Source organism: Mustela nigripes, chromosome 8, assembly GCF_022355385.1.
Source record: "Mustela nigripes isolate SB6536 chromosome 8, MUSNIG.SB6536, whole genome shotgun sequence".
NCBI lineage: Eukaryota > Metazoa > Chordata > Mammalia > Carnivora > Mustelidae > Mustela > Mustela nigripes.
In genome coordinates this window covers 9,602,938-9,623,388 of record NC_081564.1, presented here as the reverse complement: position 1 = coordinate 9,623,388, position 20,451 = coordinate 9,602,938, and the positions used below count along the sequence as shown (strand labels likewise).

At 42.4% G+C, this 20,451-nt stretch overlaps 2 protein-coding genes across 3 annotated transcripts in view; one reads left to right on the top strand and one right to left on the bottom strand.

Moving 5' to 3' along the window:
• The window catches only part of PTPN11 (protein tyrosine phosphatase non-receptor type 11), an 87,417-nt gene that overhangs the window by 61,007 nt on the left and 5,959 nt on the right, over window positions 1-20,451 (bottom strand). For both annotated transcript variants that reach the window (XM_059408461.1, XM_059408462.1), the window contains exon 2: window positions 3,805-3,927. In XM_059408461.1, coding sequence (XP_059264444.1) covers window positions 3,805-3,927 — 123 coding nt within the window. The remainder of the gene's footprint in view (window positions 1-3,804; window positions 3,928-20,451) is intronic.
• Window positions 10,477-11,148, top strand: LOC132023810 (charged multivesicular body protein 4b-like). The gene has a single exon (XM_059409944.1). The coding sequence runs from the start codon at window positions 10,477-10,479 to the stop codon at window positions 11,146-11,148; it is 672 nt and encodes a 223-aa protein (XP_059265927.1).

Here is a 20,451-nt window from a genome sequence, read left to right as displayed (position 1 = left end):
AAAAAAATCTTAAAAAAAAAAAAAAAGGGAACGACAGTGGTATAGTATTTCTGGAACAATTTTTGTATTATAGAATTGGCCAAGTGAGGTCATATAGTGTTGCATCTGGAAGCAGGGTTCCCCATACAAGAGAAGGGAAACACAAATATGGAATGGGAAAAGGTAAGAAAATTGCATTGAACTGGAACTATTAGTAAGAACACTTGGTCTGAAATATATAAATATTTATTTCCCAGCTCTGTCTACTGTGAGGGCCAACAAGCAATAAACACACCTAGCTTCTAAATCTTGGTTCCTGAACACCATTTCCCATTGAAAGACTCAAGCCTCTTGAGAGAAACAAAATGATTCCAGGCTTAGGGGGGGAAAAATTACAAAAATAGCCTGAAACATCTCACAGAGCCAGAAGGCAAGGATGTACTCAAAGATCACTGGAGAAATGTCAAAAGGATACAGGAACCACGCCAGCCGAATGTGGGGCAATTAGAGCATCAAATTAATAATGAGGGGCGCCTGGGTGTCTCAATCATTGAGCATCTGCCTTTGGCTCAGGTCATGATCTCGTGATCTCAGGGTCCTGGGATCCAGTGCCCATTGGCTCCTTGCTCAGCAGAGAGTCTGCTTCTCCTTCTTTCTCTCCCCACCTGACCCCCTCCCCTGCTCGTGTTCTCTCTTTCAAATAAATAAATAAAATCTTTAAAAAAAGGAAAGAAAGAAATAACAGAATTAGAAAAAAAATTTTTCAGGTGCCATAAATGATTTATTCAGAAAAACTTCATCAACAAATGCTAAAAACACGAAGTGAGAAAATGCTGGGGAAGAAGATACAAACTATCACCCATCAGACCACTTAATAATTACAAAAAGAAAAAGGCGCCTTTGTAATGAAAAACATCTGGCAAGCACCTGAATCCAGTGGTTAAACCAAATAACACCAAAGAATGGGCCAAACACCCTGTGAAATAACGGGGTGGTCCGGCATCACCTCTGGAGTGTGTTTGCCCAAAATGTTTCATGTGAATGTGAAAATGAGGAAACAATCAGCAAATTGAGATTGGAGGACAACCCAAGAAATGACTGGCCTGACTCCCCAAAAAGCTAAAAGATGGGGATAAAAAGAAAAGGTCAGGAGGGAGACAGAGACTAGAAACATACAAATTAAATGCAATGAATGATCTTTGACGAGATTCTCCTGAATCTAGTCTAGGGGCAGGGGAGGGGTGGAAGGTGGAGAGACTCAACTGCTTCTAAAGCCATTACTGAAATAAGGGAAGTCTGAATACAGATAGTATATTATATATTTGACAATATTATTAAAGCAAGGTTAAAATGTATTACTCTTAATGATTCTGTAGCTGTCCAGAAAGCCCTTGTTTCTCTGCCATACACACTGAAGTATTTAAAGATGCAAATAAAGGCACCTGGCGGGCGGGCATAGTCAGTAGAGCATGCAGACTCTTGATCTTGGCGTTGTGAGTTCGAGCCCCACGCTGGGTATGGAGAGTACTTAAAAATAAAATCTCTAAAAAAATTTTTTTAGGGCGCCTAGGTGGCTCAGTGGGTTAAGCCGCTGCCTTCGGCTCAGGTCATGATCTCAGAGTCCTGAGATCGAGTCCCGCATCAGGCTCCCTGCTCAGCGGGGAGCCTGCTTCCCTCTCTCTCTCTCTCTGCCTGCCTCTCCATCTACTTGTGATTTCTCTCTATCAAATAAATAAATAAAATCTTTAAAAAAAAATAAAAAAATAAAAAAATTTTTTTAATAAAATAAAATAAAGATAAAAAATAAATATCCTGATTATCTGCAACTTATTTTCAAAAAGCTCAGGGGGAAAAAAGTATATACACAAACATACTCAGAAAGAGCAAACATGACAAAACACTGGCTAGTGAAGAGAATATGCGTGTCCACTATATTCACCTTTCACCTTCTCTGCAGGTCAGGCATTTTTCAAAAAAAAAAAAAAACAAAAAACGTTGAGGAAAAAAATCACACCAATTCTCTAGCCCTGGTTCTGCCACTGACAAACCGTGAGAGCAGCTAACTAACTTAACCTCTGTGCCTCGGCTTACTCATCTGCAAAATGAATATATATAAATATTTATTTCCCAGCTCTGTGGAACTTATTCCCAGGCTGTCAGGAAAATTAAATACAATGATATATGCCGAGTGCGTGGTGCAATGGCCTGGTACATATGTCAAGTCCCCAGTCACGTCTGCTATCAGCAGCAGCAGCAGCATCAGATGCTCTCCAACCAAACTCTTACAGCCCAAATATCACACAGCTTTATGTTAGAAGCCTGTGCTGAGGTAAATCCTTAGGATTGAAAGATCCATTCCTTGAACTGAAACACAAGGGCGCCTGGGTGGCTCAGTTGGTTAAGCGTCTACCTTCAGCTCAGGTCATGATCCTGGGGTCCTGGGATCCAGCCCCGCATCGGGCTCTCTGCTCAGCAAGAAGTCTGCTTCCCCCCCTCCCCCCCCCCCCCCCCCCGGGCTCCTGCTCTCACGCGCATGCGCTCTCTCAAATAAATAAGTAAAATCTTAAAAAAGAACACAGGGGCGCCTGGGTGGCTCAGTGGGTTAAGCCGCTGCCTTCGGCTCAGGTCATGATCTCAGGGTCCTGGGATCGAGTCCCACATCGGGCTCTCTGCTCGGCAGGGAGCCTGCTTCCCCTCTCTCTCTGCCTGCCTCTCTGCCTACTTGTGATCTCTGTCTGTCAAATAAATAAATAAAATCTTTAAAAAAAAAAAAAAAAGAAGAACACAAGTAAAAGCTAAGGACAGGGGCTCCTCAAAAAAACTAACCTAACCCAAAAAGATATTTCCCAAGTCCAAAAGGGGATCCTAAATAAACCGACCAGTTTGTCCAACCCTCTATTGTGGGACATTGAGTTGTTTTTAGTTTGCTTTAAAGTTTTTTGAACAGTATGACCGGCATCCTGTTACATGTCTCTATGAGCAAATGTGACAGACTCTTTCTAGAAACTAACTTTCTCTTATGTACTTATTCCCTTTCCTCTAGATTATTCGAGGAGCTATAACTCGACTGCTTTATGAATCTGCTTTTATTATTTTTTTTAATTAAGACGTAAGTAAATTATGTTGGCCATTAAAAGGAAGAATTAGATCAGCAGAGAACTCAAAAACTTTAAAAAGGAAGTTGCAGAATAGCAGATATATTATAAGACCATGGATATGAATTCTAAAAACACACAAACCAACTTTATATTGTTCACAATAGCACCAAGACAGTACAAGTATAAAAACACATTCAGGAAGGATATATGCCAACCTCTCGATGGTGGTTTCCTCTGGGGAAAGAGGGAGGAGAAGGGGACTGGGCAGGGGAACAAAAGGGACCACAACTTCCTCAGTGATGTTAATTACTTGAAAAAGAAAACTGATCTGAAGTAACTCTTAGAAAGCAATTTTCCCAAAAAGAAATCAACAGAAAGAAAAAGGAAAAATGCAGGCCACCAGGTTCAGGATGACGAGAACCAGGATGGAGCCCTGTGTGGCTTAAGGACCTGCAACACTCTGTCCACCTCACCCTCAGGGGTTTCCTCAAGGGAGAAGAAATGCCCATGATGACACCCCTTGTGCCGCATTCCCACATCCCCACTCTCAGGAGGCCACGCCTGAGCCTTGCAAGCGGGCTTGAGTCGCATCTGACACGCAGACCAGGCCTCGCCACAGGCCCGCAGGCAGGCCTACTCTCCATGAGGGTAGCAAGTTGTCCTGGAGGGGTTTCAACATTTCCCACCTGAAAAGCCCTTGCAGTGTTCTCTTTTTCTTCCAACTTACCTGACGGAAAGGGTGAAGTCTCCAGGGTTGCTTTTACTGGGCCTCGCCAAAAAACTGCCATCCACGCCTCTTGTCAACAGCAGGTTTTCGGCCTCCACGCCAGTGATGTTTGGGTGAAACCATCTTGAGTGAGAGGAAAAATAGAGCAATGAAAACCACAATTCTCCAGAAATTCTCCAGAAAGCACTACTTTCCACACCAGGACAGCTAAAATGCCCATGAGTAGAGTAGCTAATAAAAGTATAAAATAGGACCTTCCCTTCCTCTTACCCCTCTTCTCTCTAATCACCGCCCCCCCCCTTGACTTCCTCTTGGAAGGATCCTGGGATCCTGCTAGCGTAGTCAGTAGGGCCAGGGGCATGGTCACTGGGACTGGGGATGGGGGTATGAAGCCGAGCCCAAAGCCCTGAAAGATAGTCCATATGGTCAGGAGATTGAACACATGGAGTAGAATTACACAAGTAAAGAAAGAAACTAGTGAATAAACAAATGTATTAAGGATAATGAGAGCCAGGTTTCTCACTATTAGAGAGGGGATACAAATATGGAAAGGGGAAAACCAGAATAAAGCAGATTAGAATTGGAGGCAATATAGGGCACCTGGGTGGACTCAGTGGGTTAAGCCTCTGCCTTTGGCTCAGGTCATGATCTCAGGGTCCTGGGATGGAGTCCCGCATCGGGCTCTCTGCTCGGCAGGGAGCCTGCTTCCTCCTCTCTCTCTCTCTCTGCCTGCCTCTCTGCCTACTTGTGATCTCTGTCTGTCAAGTAAATAAATAAAATCTTAAAAAAAAAATTGGAGGCAATATAAACTCTGCTTTTTAATACACATATAGAGATGGCTGCAGAAATTCAGATGTATGGTTCTGTGTACGTCCCTGTGCTTTTGTGCATGCAGATGCATACGTATCTTCATAGTTCTCTCTTCCAAAAGGGCTTGGAAGCAATGATACCCGGAAGCCATCAGCATAACCAGCCCCGTTATCATGATTTCTAAATACCATTCTCCAACAAAAGGAACTGGGTTCCTTGGAGAAAGGACTAATTCCAGGTCTGAGGCACTAAAAAGGTAAGATGAGCTTGGAGTACCTTACCATGCCACAGTGCCCTGCTCAGTGGGGAGCCTGCTTCTCGCTCCCCACCCTGCCTCTCCCCCTCCTAGAGCTCTGGCTCTCTCTCAAATAAACAAATAAAATCTTAAACAAAAAAAGGGACAAAGGGAAAGCTCTTTGCAATAGAATCACAAAGAATAATATATAAGCAGTATAGAATATATAATATTTTACATATATGTAATATATAAGCAGTATAGAAGGTATACGAGGATTAGAAAATCACCATTTGGTAACCAGCACATGAATGACTCAGGCAAGGATCATCAGAGGACACTAAAACTGGTGGGTGAACATTTCAGGAAGGATGGTATTTACAACAACTCAAAGAACCTCCCTACAAAATACTTATTAATTAACAAATAACGAATATTCATCAACCTCACAGTGAAGAACTTGACAGACTCTATCTTAACCAGTTGATGAAAGTTAACGCCACCGGTTATGGATTAAACTGGCATCACAACACGCACTGAGAACACGTGCCATTTCTGTGCTATTCCTGCCAAAAAAGCATTACCTAATCGAATTCGGAGGAACATCGGACAAACCCCAAGTGCGTGACATTCTACAAACTCACTGGCACGTACTCCTCAAAAATGTCAAAACTGTGAAGGGGGAGGGGACAGCCAAGAAAGAACTTTCCAGATTACAGGCCAGAAAAAGGACACAAGATTACACTGCATGGTTCTTTCTGGGCGTTATCACTGACCAGGGGGAGGCAGAAATTTGATAATAATACTATTATAATGTAAATTTCCTGATTTTGACAAGCATACTGTTAACTATGTCTGTGTCTCTGTTTTTAGGAAATACACACTGAAGTATTTTAGAGTAACAAGACATCATATCTGGTACTTACTCTCAAATGGTTCAGACTGAAGTTATACATACAGTGTGTGTATACATATGGGGGAGGCAAATGTGTATGTACAATGTTAGCTGCTAAATCTGAGTTAAAAGTACACCGAAGTTGTATTATTCTTATAACATTTGTATAAATTTGAAATTATTTCAGAATAAAAAGTTTTTAAAAACACACAAGTAGGGACACCTGGGTGGCTCAGTGAGTTAAAGCCGCTGCCTTTGGCTCAGGTCATGATCCCAGAACCACAGTTCTGAGATCAAGCCCGGCATCAGGCTCTCTGCTCAGTAGGGAGCCTGCTTCCCCCCTTCTCTCTCTCTGCTTCCCTCTCTGCCTGCTTGTGATCTCTGTCAAATAAATAAATAAAATCTTAAAAAAAAAAAAAAAAAAAAAAAACAGGGTCGCATTGGGCTCTCTTCTCGGCGGGGAGCCTGCTTCTCCCTCTCTCTCTGCCTGCCTCTCTGCCTACTTGTGATCTCTGTCTGTCAAATAAATAAATAAATCTTTAAAAGAAACACACACACAAATAATGAAGTCCACCATGAATGCCATCCACTTCAAGAGAATTCCTCTCTAGTTCCCAGCAAGATTTCCTTCATGGATTCCAAAAGTCACCAAGATTTGTGGTAAAAAGAGTAATTCCTGAAGTCAAATTATCTGACCTTTATAGGCTAATTCAATACTCCAGGGAACATACATCATTATTAAACGTGGAGTCCTGGCACTGATAATCAAATGAACTTTCAAGAGACTTCTCTACAAATATTGGCCCAATTACAGTGTGTTCGGACAGTGAAAGAGAGAGAAGGCAAGAGGAAGAGCTGTCGTAAATCATTCATTAAGGGCACGGAGAGCTCTGCAGCCTTGTGCTTAGGGCTCCACTCACCCAGACCCAGGCGCACATCTGAGCTATACCGCTTACTAGCTCATGACCCAGGCAAGTTCCTTCCTCCTCGGACTCAGCATCCTCAAAAAGGCAAGGATTGATCATTTTTTTCTGCAATGATAATTCTTATGTTCCATTTAAGAATAAACTGAGAGGGGCGCCTGGGTGGCTCAGTGGGTTAAAGCATCTGCCTTCAGCTCAGATCATGATCCCAGGGTCCTGGGATCGAGCACCATGTCAGGCTCTCTGCTCAGTGGGAAGCCTGTTTCCTCCTCTCTCACTGCCTGCCTCTGCCTACTTGTGCTCTCTGTCTGTCAAATAAATAAATAAAATCTTTAAAAAAAAAAAAAAAAAGAACACCCCTTCAAGATTATAAAAAAAAAATAAAAAAGAATAAACTGAGAATCCATACAGTATGATATCATTCAGCCATTATAAGTAACAAATTACTGGGAGCACCTGGATGGCTCAGTTGGTTGAGCAATAGACTCTTGGTTTTGGATCGGGTCAGGATATTGGGGTCGTGGGATTGAGCCCCACATTGGGCTCCATACTCAACACAGTGTCTGCTTGAGCGATTCTCTCTCTCCCTCTCCTTCTGCCCCTCCCCTTGCTTGTGTTTTTTCTCTCTCAAATAAATAAATAAGCAAATCATAAAAAAAAAAAGTAATGAAGTACTGATAAATGCTACAATTTGAATAAACCTCAGAAATATTAAGCTAAAGGAAAGAAACCAGACACAAGAGGCCACATGTTCTATGATTCCATTGATGTGAAGTCCAGAATAAGCAAATTCATAGACAGAAAGTAGATCAGTGCTTGCTTTGAGAAGGTGGATACCTAATAGGTACAGGGTTTCTTTTGGAGGTGATGGGAATGTCCTAAGATTATAGTACAGTATGTGAATATACTAAAAGCCACTGGGCTGTGTCCTTTAAATACATATGATATGTGAATGATATCTCATTAAAGCTATTCAAAAAAAAAAAAAAGAATAGGGGCTGGGCAAAAAATAAAATAAATAAAAAATGAAAATAAAAAAGAATAAACTGGGATAATAAAAAACAGGGCTTACTAAATTCACTCATGCCACAAACAGTGGATACCCAACACAGGCTATGAGGACCACATGCCAGTTATCAAAATAACCCTGCCCTCAAGAGGGTTTCTTTGCAATGGAGGGATTTAAAAAAAAAAAAAAAGTAACTAAATAAAATGTCATGTGGTGATAACTGCTACAAGAGAAATAAAGTAATGGGGCACCTTGGTGTCTCAGTCAGTTGAGCACCCAACCCTTGACTCTTGGATTCAGCTCAGGTCATGATCTCAGAGTTGTAAGATCAAGACCAGAAACTAAGCTCCCTGCTCAGCGGGGAATCTGCTGGAGATTCTTTCTCCCTCTCTCTAACCCTCTGCTCCTCTCCCAACTCATGTACACTCACTAACAAATTAATAAATTAAACCATTAAAAAAAAAAAAGTGTGGCACCTGGGTGGCTCAGTCACTTGGGCATCTGCCTTCATCTTGAGTTGTGATCCCGGAGTCCTGGGATCAAGCCCATATCAAGCTCTGTATTTGGCAGGGAATCTGCTTCTCCCTCTCCCTCTGCCCCCTCCCAGGCTCATTCTCTCTCTCACACACACTCTCTCTGTCAAATAAAATAAATAAAGTCTTTTTTAAAAATTTAGGGGTGCCTGGGTGGCTCAGTGGGTTAAAGCCTCTGCCTTCAGCTTGGGTCATGATCCCAGGGTCCTGGGATTGAGCCCCGCATCGGGTTCTCTGCTCAGCAGGGAGCCTGCTTCCTCCTCTCTCTCTGCCTGTCTCTCTGCCTACTTGTGATCTCTCTCTCTCTCTCTCTCTCTCTCTGTCAAATAAATAAATAAAATCTTTTTAAAAAAATTTTTTTTAAAAAGAGGAAGAAAGCAGCGAGAGGGGATGCATATACAGGCTACAGCGGAGGTGGGGCTCAGTGATAAGGTAACATCTGACAAGACCTCAAAGAAGCAAGGCAGCAGCATGCCTGTCTACAGGAGAGGGACATATCAGGCAATGGGCAGACAGTATATGACATGTATGCAAGAGGCCAGTGTGGCTGGGGCAAAATGGGCAAGGGACAGACAGGCAGAGGAGGCCAGTGAGGTAATGAAAAGACAGAAGATATAGGGCCTTGGAGGCACTATAAAAACTTCAACCTTTATTTTTTGTGAAATAGTTAAGGACTGGAAGGTTTAGGCAGAGGAGCAACATGATCTGACTTACATTTTTAAATCACCTTTCAAACTACTGCACAGGGAAAACACACAGGTTAGTTAAGAAAGCCACTGTGATAAACAATCCAGACAGGAAATGATGGTAAAAGGACCAAGGTGGGGCGCCTGGGTGGCTCAGTGGGTTAAGCCGCTGCCTTCGGCTCAGGTCATGATCTCAGGGTCCTGGGATCGAGTCCCGCATGGGGCTCTTTGCTCAGCAGGGAGCCTGCTTCCCTCTCTCTCTCTCTGCCTACCTCTCCATCTACTTGTGATTTCTCTCTGTCAAATAAATAAATAAAATCTTTAAAAAAAAAAAAAAAAGGACCAAGGTGGCAGCAGTGGGAGGAGTGATAAAAATCCAACTAGGATTATCTTCAGGGTAGACAAGAGGATTTCCTAAAGGATTATACATGGAATGGGAAAGAAAAAAGTAAGAAGACTCCTAGGTTTGGAGTCTAGTCAACTAAAAGGTTGGAAACATGGAAAGGGGGGCACCTGAGTGGCTCAGCGGGTTAAGTCTCTGCCTTCAGCTCAGGTCATGATCTCAGGGTCCTGGGATCGAGTCACGCATCGGGCTCTTTGCTCAGCAGGGAGCCTGCTTCCCTCTCTCTCTCTGCCTGCCTCTCTGGCCTACTTGCCATCTCTTGTCTGTCAGATAAATAAATAAAATCTTAAAAAAATAAAAAAAAAAAAGCTCTAGCAGATTAAAAAAAAAAACATGGAAAGGATAGGAAGAGCAAAATCAAGGGCTTGACTTGGTATGAGTTCAAGATGCTTAGTTGTCCAAGTGTTGGTGCACGCTAAGCACTAAATGTTATTATTGACAATCATAACAATAAATGTAAGGTTGTTCTGACAAGGAATAATCTATCAACATTCCTGCTGTTTACATTAACTGAAATTCATCTTATTTTTACTTTTTCCTATACCATCTCACTAGTGTTTTAGGGGGAATCTAAACATCATTCCGACTGACCTTGAGAAAAATCCCATGGACTACAGCTAGCCAGCTCTGTGAACATGAGCTAGTGATTTCACTTTCCTATTAACTCATCCAGAAAATGGACATAGTAACAAATACATGTGTGCAAACATACTACTACCTCGAACACACACACGTGGAATCCTCCTGATCTACACCCCAATATTTTTCATTTACAAGTTGAAGATCCTTCTGTGGCAGTACATTCTTTTTAATGGCTACACAATATTCCATTGTATGAATATACTCGCAAGAATTTAATCCCCATTACAGGACATTTATAGTTTGCCTAGTTTTGTTATTGCAAATAATGCAGCAGAGGGGCACAGCAGAGTGGCTCAGTCGGTTAAGCGTCCAACTCTTGGTTTTGGCTCAGGTCATCATCTCAGGGTTGTAAGACTGTGCCTCACACTGGGCTCTGCGATCAGTGGGGAGTGGGGGCTTGGATTCCTACCCTCTGCCTCTCCCCCAGTGCGTTCGCTTTCTCTAAAATAAATCTTTAAAAAAAGACAAGGGGAGCAGGTGCTGGACCCAAGCAGAGCTGGAGCAGGAGGCACAGGTTGGCTTTGCAAGCAGAAACCATGTCACGGTTCGGGAAACTGTTTGGAGCAGGAAGGGGTAAGACCAGAAAGGGCACCCTGACCCCTCCGGATGCCATCCAGTGGCTGTGGGACATGATGGAGATGCAAAGTAAAAAGCAGGAATTCCTGGAGATGAAGCTGGAGCAGGAGCTGACCGCCACCAAGAAGCCCAGCACAGAAAGAAGCCCGTGGGGCCTCCAGGCACCGAAGCATAGGAAGAGGTACAGAAAGCAGCTGGCGCAGATCGATGGCACACTATCCACCATGGAGTTTCAGCGGGAGGCCCTGGATAACGCCAGGACCAACACAGAGCTGCTCAAGAACATGGGCTCTGCTGCTAAGGCCACGAAGGCTGCCCACGACAACACGGCCATCGACAAAGTTGATGAGTTAAAGCAGGACATTGCTGACCAGCAAGAACTTGCAAGGGAGCTTTCAACAGCTATTTCAAAACCTGTAGGATATGGAGAAGGGTTTGATGAGGATGAGCTCATGGCAGAATTAGAAGAATTAGAACAGGAAGAACTAGACAAGAATTTGCTGGAAGTCAGCGGACCTGCAACAGTCCCTCTACCAAATGTTCCCTCTATAACCTTACCATCAAAACCCAGCAAGAAGGAAGAGAAAGAGGATGACATGAAGGAATTGGAGAACTGGGTTGGATCCATTTAACTGGCCCAGTGTAGTCCAGACAGACTCTGTTGGGCTGTGCAGTGGACAGGTGCGTAGGGGCGGGAAGCGGGGGAGGACATGTGCAGGCAGGCAGGTTCCATCACTCCTGAAACTCCCTCCAAAGCAGTAGGGCTGCTTCACTGCTCACTCTCCACATAGCACGCTCTGCACCCAGCAGGACGCTCTGCACCCAGCAGGACGCTCTGCACCCAGCAGGACAGGGAAGAGGGGCAGGGGCGGGGGTGGGGGTGGGGTGGGAGGTGCTGCTGTTTATTATGTTGAATTTCTGCAAAATAAACTGTATTTGCAAATCAATACAGCAGAATACATCCTTTACAATCATTATTATACACTTTTTCAAGTATATCCGTAAATTAGATTTTCAGAAAATTGCTTTGGCTAGAGTTTGCCTTTCACTTTGACAAATCTCCCCAGCTGTACTCAAAAGAAGGTACCAGTTTCGACTCCCCTAAATTGAGTGTGAAAGCCCCTGTTATCTCTCACTTTTGCCAATACTGCATATATTACCAAATTTTTTCATCTTGGTCGATCTGATTCATGGAAAAATGTATCATTCTAGTTTGCATTTCTGTGTGACATTAAGCACTTTTTTAGGTTTTCAGAGCCCCTTTTTCTTCCTTTTCTGTGAGTTGTCAGTTTCCCATTGTTCGCTTTCTCTTGCATTTTTTTCCTTCTTACTGATTTATAGAAGCCCTTGATATACCAGAAAATGATTCTTTATTATATGCGTGGCAAATATTCATCTTAGCTTTTTGCACTTTTCACTGTTTGTGGTATTCTTTTTCCACAGAAATTCACCTGGGCATGGTTAAATTTATTGGGTTTTTTCCTTTATGATTTTGGGGTTTCTCACTATACTTAGAAAAACTTAATTCATAGCACTGTTGTGAGACACAAATAAGTTAATACACATAAAATGCTTAGCACAGAACCAGCCCTTAAGAGTTTCACCTTTGGAACTAAGAATTTAGTTTTTAGGCAGAATAAAATACTTACAATAAAGGCACAGATTTTCACAGGGCCCTGCAAGGTGTGGCCCCAACCTGATTCTCTCTCTCCCTCTCTCTCTTTTTTGTTTAAGATTTATTTGTTGATGAGAGAGAGAGAAAGAGATTGAGCATGAGAGGGGAGGGGAGAGTGAGAAGGAGAGAGAACCTTAAGCAGGCTCCCTACTGAGCACATAGCCAAAACCCCAAGATCATGATCTCAACCAAAAGCAAGAGTCAGATGCTTAACAGACTGAGCCACCCAACTGCCCTCCAACCTGACTCTCTTATTCTGGTGACTTCTCTGTTTTCTTCAAATATGCCCCATGTGGCCTTGGCACGTGCTTTTCTTCAGACACTCCCATCTCACCTTTCCACAGCAGCCCCCTGAGCATCCCCTGGGTGATATCAACATGAAATCTTATCACACATTCCTCCAAATACCAGGTTAAAGACTGGACTGGCAGCTCCCAAGAGAGAGAACCTGTCTGCTACCGTACCAATGTGTACCTCCAGTTCCACACAAAGGAGCTAACACATGATTCTTTAAATAGTTGTGATTAGAAAGGAAGGACAAAAGCAGCTGTCGTGGGACAGCGGGGACGCCTGTCAGGGCTCTTCCACATCCATAGTTCCCCAATGATATAGGTCATAGGTGGTGTCACAAGAGGTTGTCAGAAGAGAAGCGTCAGCTGGCAAAGGCTCTCTTCACCTGCCCCACTAGCTCTTCAAAAAAAAAAATTATTTCTAGTACATAATTTTTATCCAATTTGCAGTGCTAAGGTAGTTATCTTCCCTTATCTGTATGGTTACAATTTTAATATTTTTTCCAAAGCAGAGGCACTTGGGTAGCTCAGTTGGTTGAGTGTCTGCCTTCAGCTCAGGTCATGATCTCAGGGTCCTGGGATCTGAGCCCTTAGTCGGGGTCTCTGCTCAGCAGAGAGTCTGCTCCTCCCTCTCCTTCTGGCCCTCCCCTCTCTCCTGTGTATGTGTGTGTGTGTGTGCACGTTCTCTCTAAAATAAATAAATAACATCTTTAAAAAAAATAATTTTCTTATGCACAGGTCCAGGACACCTTGTGCATAAGGCAAAAATGTGTCCCAAAGCCTCCCAAAGCATTTGAAAAACCCTAAATTTGATATCTTAACTATATAGCAGGAGGGAAAGAACTCTTGGTCTGCTTCTCCATGTCTCTGTTACCACTCTTGCACCTTTACAGTACTTCACCCAGTTTTGTTGTGTGCCTCTCATCTGTAAATGTACAGGTGTTCATAACCATGGTAACAAATACATATTAAAAAACAAATGAGATGCTTGGGTGGCTCAGTCGGTTAAGCACTTGACTCCGGATTGCATCTCAGGTCATGATCTCAGGGTCGTGAGATCCAGCCCCATAACGGGCTCCGCACTGGGTGCAGAACGTGCTTAAGAGTCTCTCTCCCTTGGGGTGCTTGGGTGGCTCAGTCGTTACGCATCTGTCTTCAGCTCAGGTCATGATCCCAAGATCCTGGGATCAAGCCCCACATCAGGCTCCCTGCTCCATGGGAAGCCTGCTTCTCCCTCTCCCACTTCCCCTGTTTGGGTTTCCTCTCTTGCTCTATCTCTGTCAAATAAATAAATAAAATCTTTTAAAAAAAAAAAAAGAAAAGAAAAAGATTCTCTCTCCCTCTCTCTCTGCCCCTCCCCCACCTTGCACTATCTCTAAAACAAAACAGGGGCTCAGGGTTCTTTCTATAGGACAAGCTAAATAAAGTAGACCACATTGTGTACCCCCATAAACAAATCCCATTTAAAGCAATGAAATTTTATATTTAATCGGGACATTGGAAGAAAAGAACCAAAGTCATAAACATCGCTACGGAGTTTGGCAACCATTCTACCAGGGTTCTGGTAGATAGAATATAAACTGTTTAGTTTTAGGCTTTAATTTATGAGTCAGAAGAAAATATAATTTTCTTTCTATTAAGTGCATTTTTTAAAAACCACACCTATATTCTGGATTTGTTTTTCCCTTCAACAAAGCCAGTAAGCAAACATATTTGAAAGAAATATATGTATTTTCATTTACTAATGTTGAGTTGCATTTTTCTAAACATACTAAATTTTTTTCGTCTTCCTAATTATTTGGATTGGAAAAGGTCAGGATAAGGCACAGGTTTATGTTTTTGCATCTTGCAATTTAATTCGGAAAGAAATATTTCAAAGTACGTAAAAATATATATATATATTTCTGTATCTGTTTTTAAAAAGCTACTGCTGTATAAAACTGAGGTATAACTTTATTTTTTAAAAGATTTTATTTATTTTATTTATTTGACAGAGAAAGACACAGTGAGAGTGGGAACCCGAGCATGAGCAAGAGACGTGGAAGAGGGAAAAATGGGCTCTGCACTGAGCAGGGAGCCGGACGCGGGACTCCATCCCAGGACCCACGGATCATGACCTGAGCCAAAGGCAGATGCTTAAGCATCTTAAGCCACCCGGGTGCCCCTGAAGTGTAACTTTAAATGTCCCTGTTATGCAATTAGCAAACATCACAGTAAAGACTGGATATGGCAAGATCCATCAATGGGTGCTAAGTCTAGGGAGAAACTGGGGGGCGGGGAGGCTGGATACCTTCATGGTCTTACAGTGTGTCTTCATCAACCACTGATCAGTTACAGGGAAAAAATATGGGGCGCCTGGGTGTCTCAGTTGGTTAAGCATCAGCCTTTGGCTTAGGTCATGATCCCAGAGTCCTGGGATCAAGTTCCACATCCATTTCCTAGCTCAGTGGGGAGCCTGTTTCTCCCTCTGCCAGCTGCTCCCCCTGCTTGTGCTCGCTCGCGCACTCTTTCTCTCTCTCTCTCCCTCTGACAAATAAATAAATAAAATCTTTACCAAGAAAGAAAAAAAGAGAGAAAATATTATACAAAGGAGAAAGTGGACAAACCCTTAACCAGGTAGTCACTGATAGTTAACATCACCAGCGGACATCATGCATGCATCTCGAGATACAATACTCCAAGAAGGATACAATATCGCCTACATAGTACTCTGGCTGAAATCTAGTAATGATGAAACAGACAAATTCAAAATGAGAAATATTTTATTTTAAAAGGGGAAGGGGGAGAGATCACTAGCATAAAAGACAAAAGGTTGTAGAAGTATTCTGGATTAAAGAGATCTAACAACTAAATACAACTGAATCCCATACTAGAAGAGGAAAAAAAATGCTGAAGCACATGAGTGGGTCAACTGGCACAGCTGGAATACAACAGGTCAGATAAAAAGATTATTATCGGGGCGCCTGAGTGGCTCAGTGGGTTAAAACCTCTGCCTTCGGCTCGGGTCATGATCCCAGAGTCCTGGGATCAAGCCCCACACTGGACTCTCTGCTCAGCAGGGAGCCTGCTTCCTTCTCTTTCTCTGCCTGCCTGTCTGCCTACTTGTGATCTCTGCCTGTCAAATAAATAAATAAAATCTTTAATAAAAAAAAAAAAAAAGGATTACCGATGGTAAAATTACTAGTTAAAAATTTTAAAAGATGGGGTGCCTGGGTGGCTCAGGCAGGTAAGTTTCTGCTGTCAGCTCAGGTCATAATCCCACAGGGATCGAGCCCCATATCAGGTTCCCTGCCCAGTGGGGAGCCTATTTCTCCCTCTCCCTCTGCCTACTTGTTCGTTCTCTCTCTCTCTCTCTCTCTCCCTCTGTTAAATAAATAAATAAAAATCTTTTTTAAAAAAGATAACTTTATTCTTAGAAAATAAACACTGAAGTATTTAGGAGCAAAGGGCTATGATCTATGTAATTTATCTTCAAATTTTGAAGAAAAAATTATACAATATTATATATGTGTATTTACACACACACACACACACACACACAACATGAAGCAAATGGGATGGGAAGTTAGCAGTTGTGAATCTGGGTAAATGGTATTCCATCCGTATGCATGTTCTTTGCATTATTCTTATTCTTATAATTTTTCTCAAAGTTTGAAACAAATTCCAAGTAAAGTTAAAAATTATTTTAAAATTTTCTGAAAAATCCATTTGCTCAAGACACCAGCATGATTCCCATCATCAGTGAGTTATCCATCCTATCCCTGAGGCTGGCTATACTAGGTACCAAAAAGGGATGACAGGGAGAAGACAGCGATGAGGACTTACATGGAGAGAGAGCATGGGGACAGAAAGGAGACAGATGTATAGTTTTACTACCAATAATATTATATATTTAATTAAGAACTTACAAATTATGAAATCAGGACAATCTCTCCACGCTTATTACAAAGGCTTTTTTTCAGCAATTGTGAACCAGTTCCGACAGCAAGAACAAAATAATGTTGTACTGGCTATCATACTTTATGGCTGGCTAAAATTATGGTAACATTTATTGAATGCCATGTGCCAATGTAACCATTACATTCTCCTATTTACTTCTAAAAGTTTCTAAAGCAGGATCTAAACCCACAGCTTGTCTTATTGTAACCACATGTTCTCACCTTGGCATGTTTCACAGAAATAACGCTTACATAGAGTATCCTGCTGGTGCTGAGGGTGCAAAAGATATTATAAATTGACTTCCACTGCGGAAGGTGTATGTAAACACCACTCTACCCATCACGTAGACTGACAAGAGGAGATAAGGCCAATGGTTGTCTCTTTACCCCTTTATTAAATAAACTCTATTATCTCCTTTACAACTTACAATTATACCGATCATGTTATTAAGAATGAACAGAGGAGGGTGATGTTTACATGGGAAACTGTAACCAGCATTTAACACAAAGACCAGACAGAGCATTATTATTACTGGGGGAAGACAGCAAGAAAGATTCTTCTCAGGCGTAATTATGTCAGTATCACACAGGCCACTCTGACATATGTATCATTTATGTTACACTGCCTTTTAATAAACTTAACTTCAGGGTTCAGGGGCTATCCCTACATTATTTCAAATAGCATATAATTAGAAATTAAAAAGTTCTAGACCATAACCTACCTACTTGAGAGCTTTGATTTATTTTAAATTCTTCTTCCTTAGCAATTTTTTTCAAAAAGCACTGGTAATCCCCCAAAACTTTTTCCCACTTACATTTAATATTTGTGTCCAATCACTGACAATTCTGTGACGTGTAGCATGCTTATTACTACTAAGGAGAAGGTGGAGTTCACTCCATCCCGTAGAATTAGGGAGGGTAAAGACAAACAGTAGAATTAATATCATGGGACTGGCCTCAAGGATTATGAACAACTGTAAATTAGGTACTGAGGCCACACATCTCGAAGATTGGCCCCATTTCCCACCTGGTGTGAATATAAGCAGTAGAGGTTAGTCTAACCAAAAAAAAAAAAAAAAAAAAAAGTAGCATAAATGCATCTGCATTACGTGAAAAGATGGGGAAATGCAAATTAGCAGAACTCCATTTGAGTTTATCAACAAAAGTGATTAATACCACAGGTCCAAGGGTATCAGATGAGAAGAAACAGATACATTTCCAGTCCTCCCATGTACATACTAGGCATTTAATTAATGGCTGTTGACGGAATGAAATTGGCAGGGGGCTGGATAAAAAAAAAAAAACAGGTAGGGTAAGACATCAGGAGGAGGGAAGTAGAGAAAAAGTCACATGGGGAAGGGAGAGGGAAGGAAAAGTGTCCCCCTTTTGCTCATTCTAACATCTGCAAACCTGCCACCCCAACAACCTCTTCTAACTGGCCACCTTCTGGCGTTATTACTTAATAAGGGTCTCAGGTCACACCTGGCCTAAGCAGGTACCACCCATCTCTTCCAAGGAACTGAAAGCGTGTGTGCCCACCACTTGTGAGAAAGAGCCACAAATCAATGTTCAAAATGAAATGCCTAAAACACAGGAGCCTGAGCCAGCTTGAAGAAACAAAAGACAGAATCTCTGCCTGCAGGGAAGTTTACAAACCCAAACAATTTGCTAGGAAATCACACCAGGAATCTAGATAACCACCCACCTCCCTACCCCCAACCCTCCCTGTCCGTGAAGGCAGATTCTGCAAAGCCTTAGCTCTCTAAGGATAGGAACTTATTTATGTCAAGTGAGTCTTTAAAAAAAAAAAAAAAAAAATGCTGATGAACCAAAAAGAAAATACAATGATGCTGAATATTTTGTTTTATCTATGCACCCTCTTCCCCCAGTGGTGTGGGGAAACAGTCAAGCAGGCCAATAATTTCAGGAACTTATTCTTATTCAAGGCTGCCATGCTAAGAAGAGAATTTAAACTAGGGATCCAAAGTCTAATTTCGGTTTCTCGACTAAATATAAAGTGACACTGGGTATATCTTTCTTACCAGCTGCTCTGAAAAAATCATTATCTTTGTCCTTGGGGAGAAAGTTTATAGTTTGGTACTTGCTGCAGATTATAAGAATATTCCTCTTTTCTAATTAAATTTTAATATCCTATAGGAAAAGGGTAAGTCATTTAGAAAGGGCAAGTCAATGGGGACAAGCAGTCTAAGTAACAGAAGCTAGAAAAAAGTTGTTGAGGCAGCTCTTTAATGGCAGCAGACAGCTCTGTCTTTATGATATCTTCTCAAGGGGCTTCAGTGCTGACAGTCTTTCTACAAACGGCTTCTACCTCAGTTCAAAGCCTCTCTCTCACTTGTCTGCTCTCCCCGAGTCCACTCGTGTCTCCTACAATCCTTCCTTCACAGTGGCCAGAGGGATTTTTTTTTTTTAAGATTTTTAAATTTATTTGAGAGAGAGCATGAGAGGCGAGAAGGTCAGAGAGAGAAGCAGACTCCCCATAGAGCTGGGCGCCCGATGCAGAACTCGATCCTGGGACTCCAGGATTGTGACCTGAGCTGAAGGCAGTTGCCTAACCAACTGAGCCACCCAGGCGCCCGCCCGAGAGATATTTTTAAACAGACCAGCTCATGCCACTCCCCCGTCACATCCTTCTGTGTCTTTACACTGCTCTTAAAATACAATCCAAGCTCCTCGCCATGGTCCACATGACCCTCGAAGACCTCATAAGGTCCTGTGTGGTGCAGTCCCCACCTACCTCCCTAGCGTCCCCAGTGTGCTCCCTTCTGCTCTTGAAGTGCTCCAAGAACTTCCCCACCTCAGCCCTTCCACACTCGCTGTTTCCCAACATCTGAACACCGAGGGCCTAGCACAGCACCTGGCACACGGTAATCTCCCAATAATAGTTCTTGAGTGAGTGGATCAATGTTTCATTAGAATGGTTCCATGGGGAGGGTCTGGGTGGCTCAGATGGTTAAGCATCTGCCTTCAGCTCAGGTCATGATCTCCAGTGTCTGGGATCGAGCCCCTTGTCAGGCTCCCAGCTCAGCAGGGAGTCTGCTTCTATCTCTCCCTCTGCCTCTCTCCCTGCTTGCAATCTTTCTCTCAGAGGAATAAATAAAATCTTAAAAAAAAAAAAAAGAAGAAGAAGAAGAATGGTTCCATGGGAGGATAAAGACTTGCATCTAGAATCCACTACCTTTCCAAGCAACATATCCTATGTCTGTATATATTTATGTGTGTATATACAGACACATACAGTATATATATATATATATATATATATATATATATATATATTCTTTTTTTTCTTTTTTTTTTTTTAAGATTTTTTTATTTATTTGACAGACAGAGATCACAAGTAGACGGAAAGGCAGGCAGAGAGAGAGAGAGCGAGAAGCAGGCTAAACAGAATATCCTCTCCTGATAAATTTCTATTTCCGTTTGGTACTAGCTTTACCAAACGGATTTGATGCTGGCACACATGTCTGTCTCCCTCTCCGAATTCAATGCTCCTTGCAACCATGAATAACATCTTCCACATTTCAACGTTGTCAAGGACCACGGCACATGTAAGTTTGCAAAATGCACACAACCCTCCGAATCGCAGTAGTGAACTGAACTCCCATTTAAGGAGTTTGAATCCAGTTCAGGGTGTTAAAGCCTTGGCCACAGTCCACAACTCCCACAGAGAATGAGCATTTGCCTTGTCTTAAAGGTAAGGCAGTATCTGCCTAACCTTAGAAATGTCAGCATCAGATGGCAAGTGCTGTCTGTTTCCCAGAGGGAAGGAAGAATAAGGACAGTATCCTATTGTTCTGCAGCTGCCTGACAAAGTACACTAAGGCCCACTAGTAACAATCACAAACTTGAGCTGGCTCTGCTTTTTCAGGATCTTGTGTGTTCTCTAAGTCTCTGCACTGCACATGCGCAAGAAGGGTAAGCAATCTTAGCAGTGGCCCCTGCCTTTGAGCAGTTCTGGCCAAAACCCAGAGCTGCCATCGGGACACAACTTTAATAAAGTCATCCCAGTCG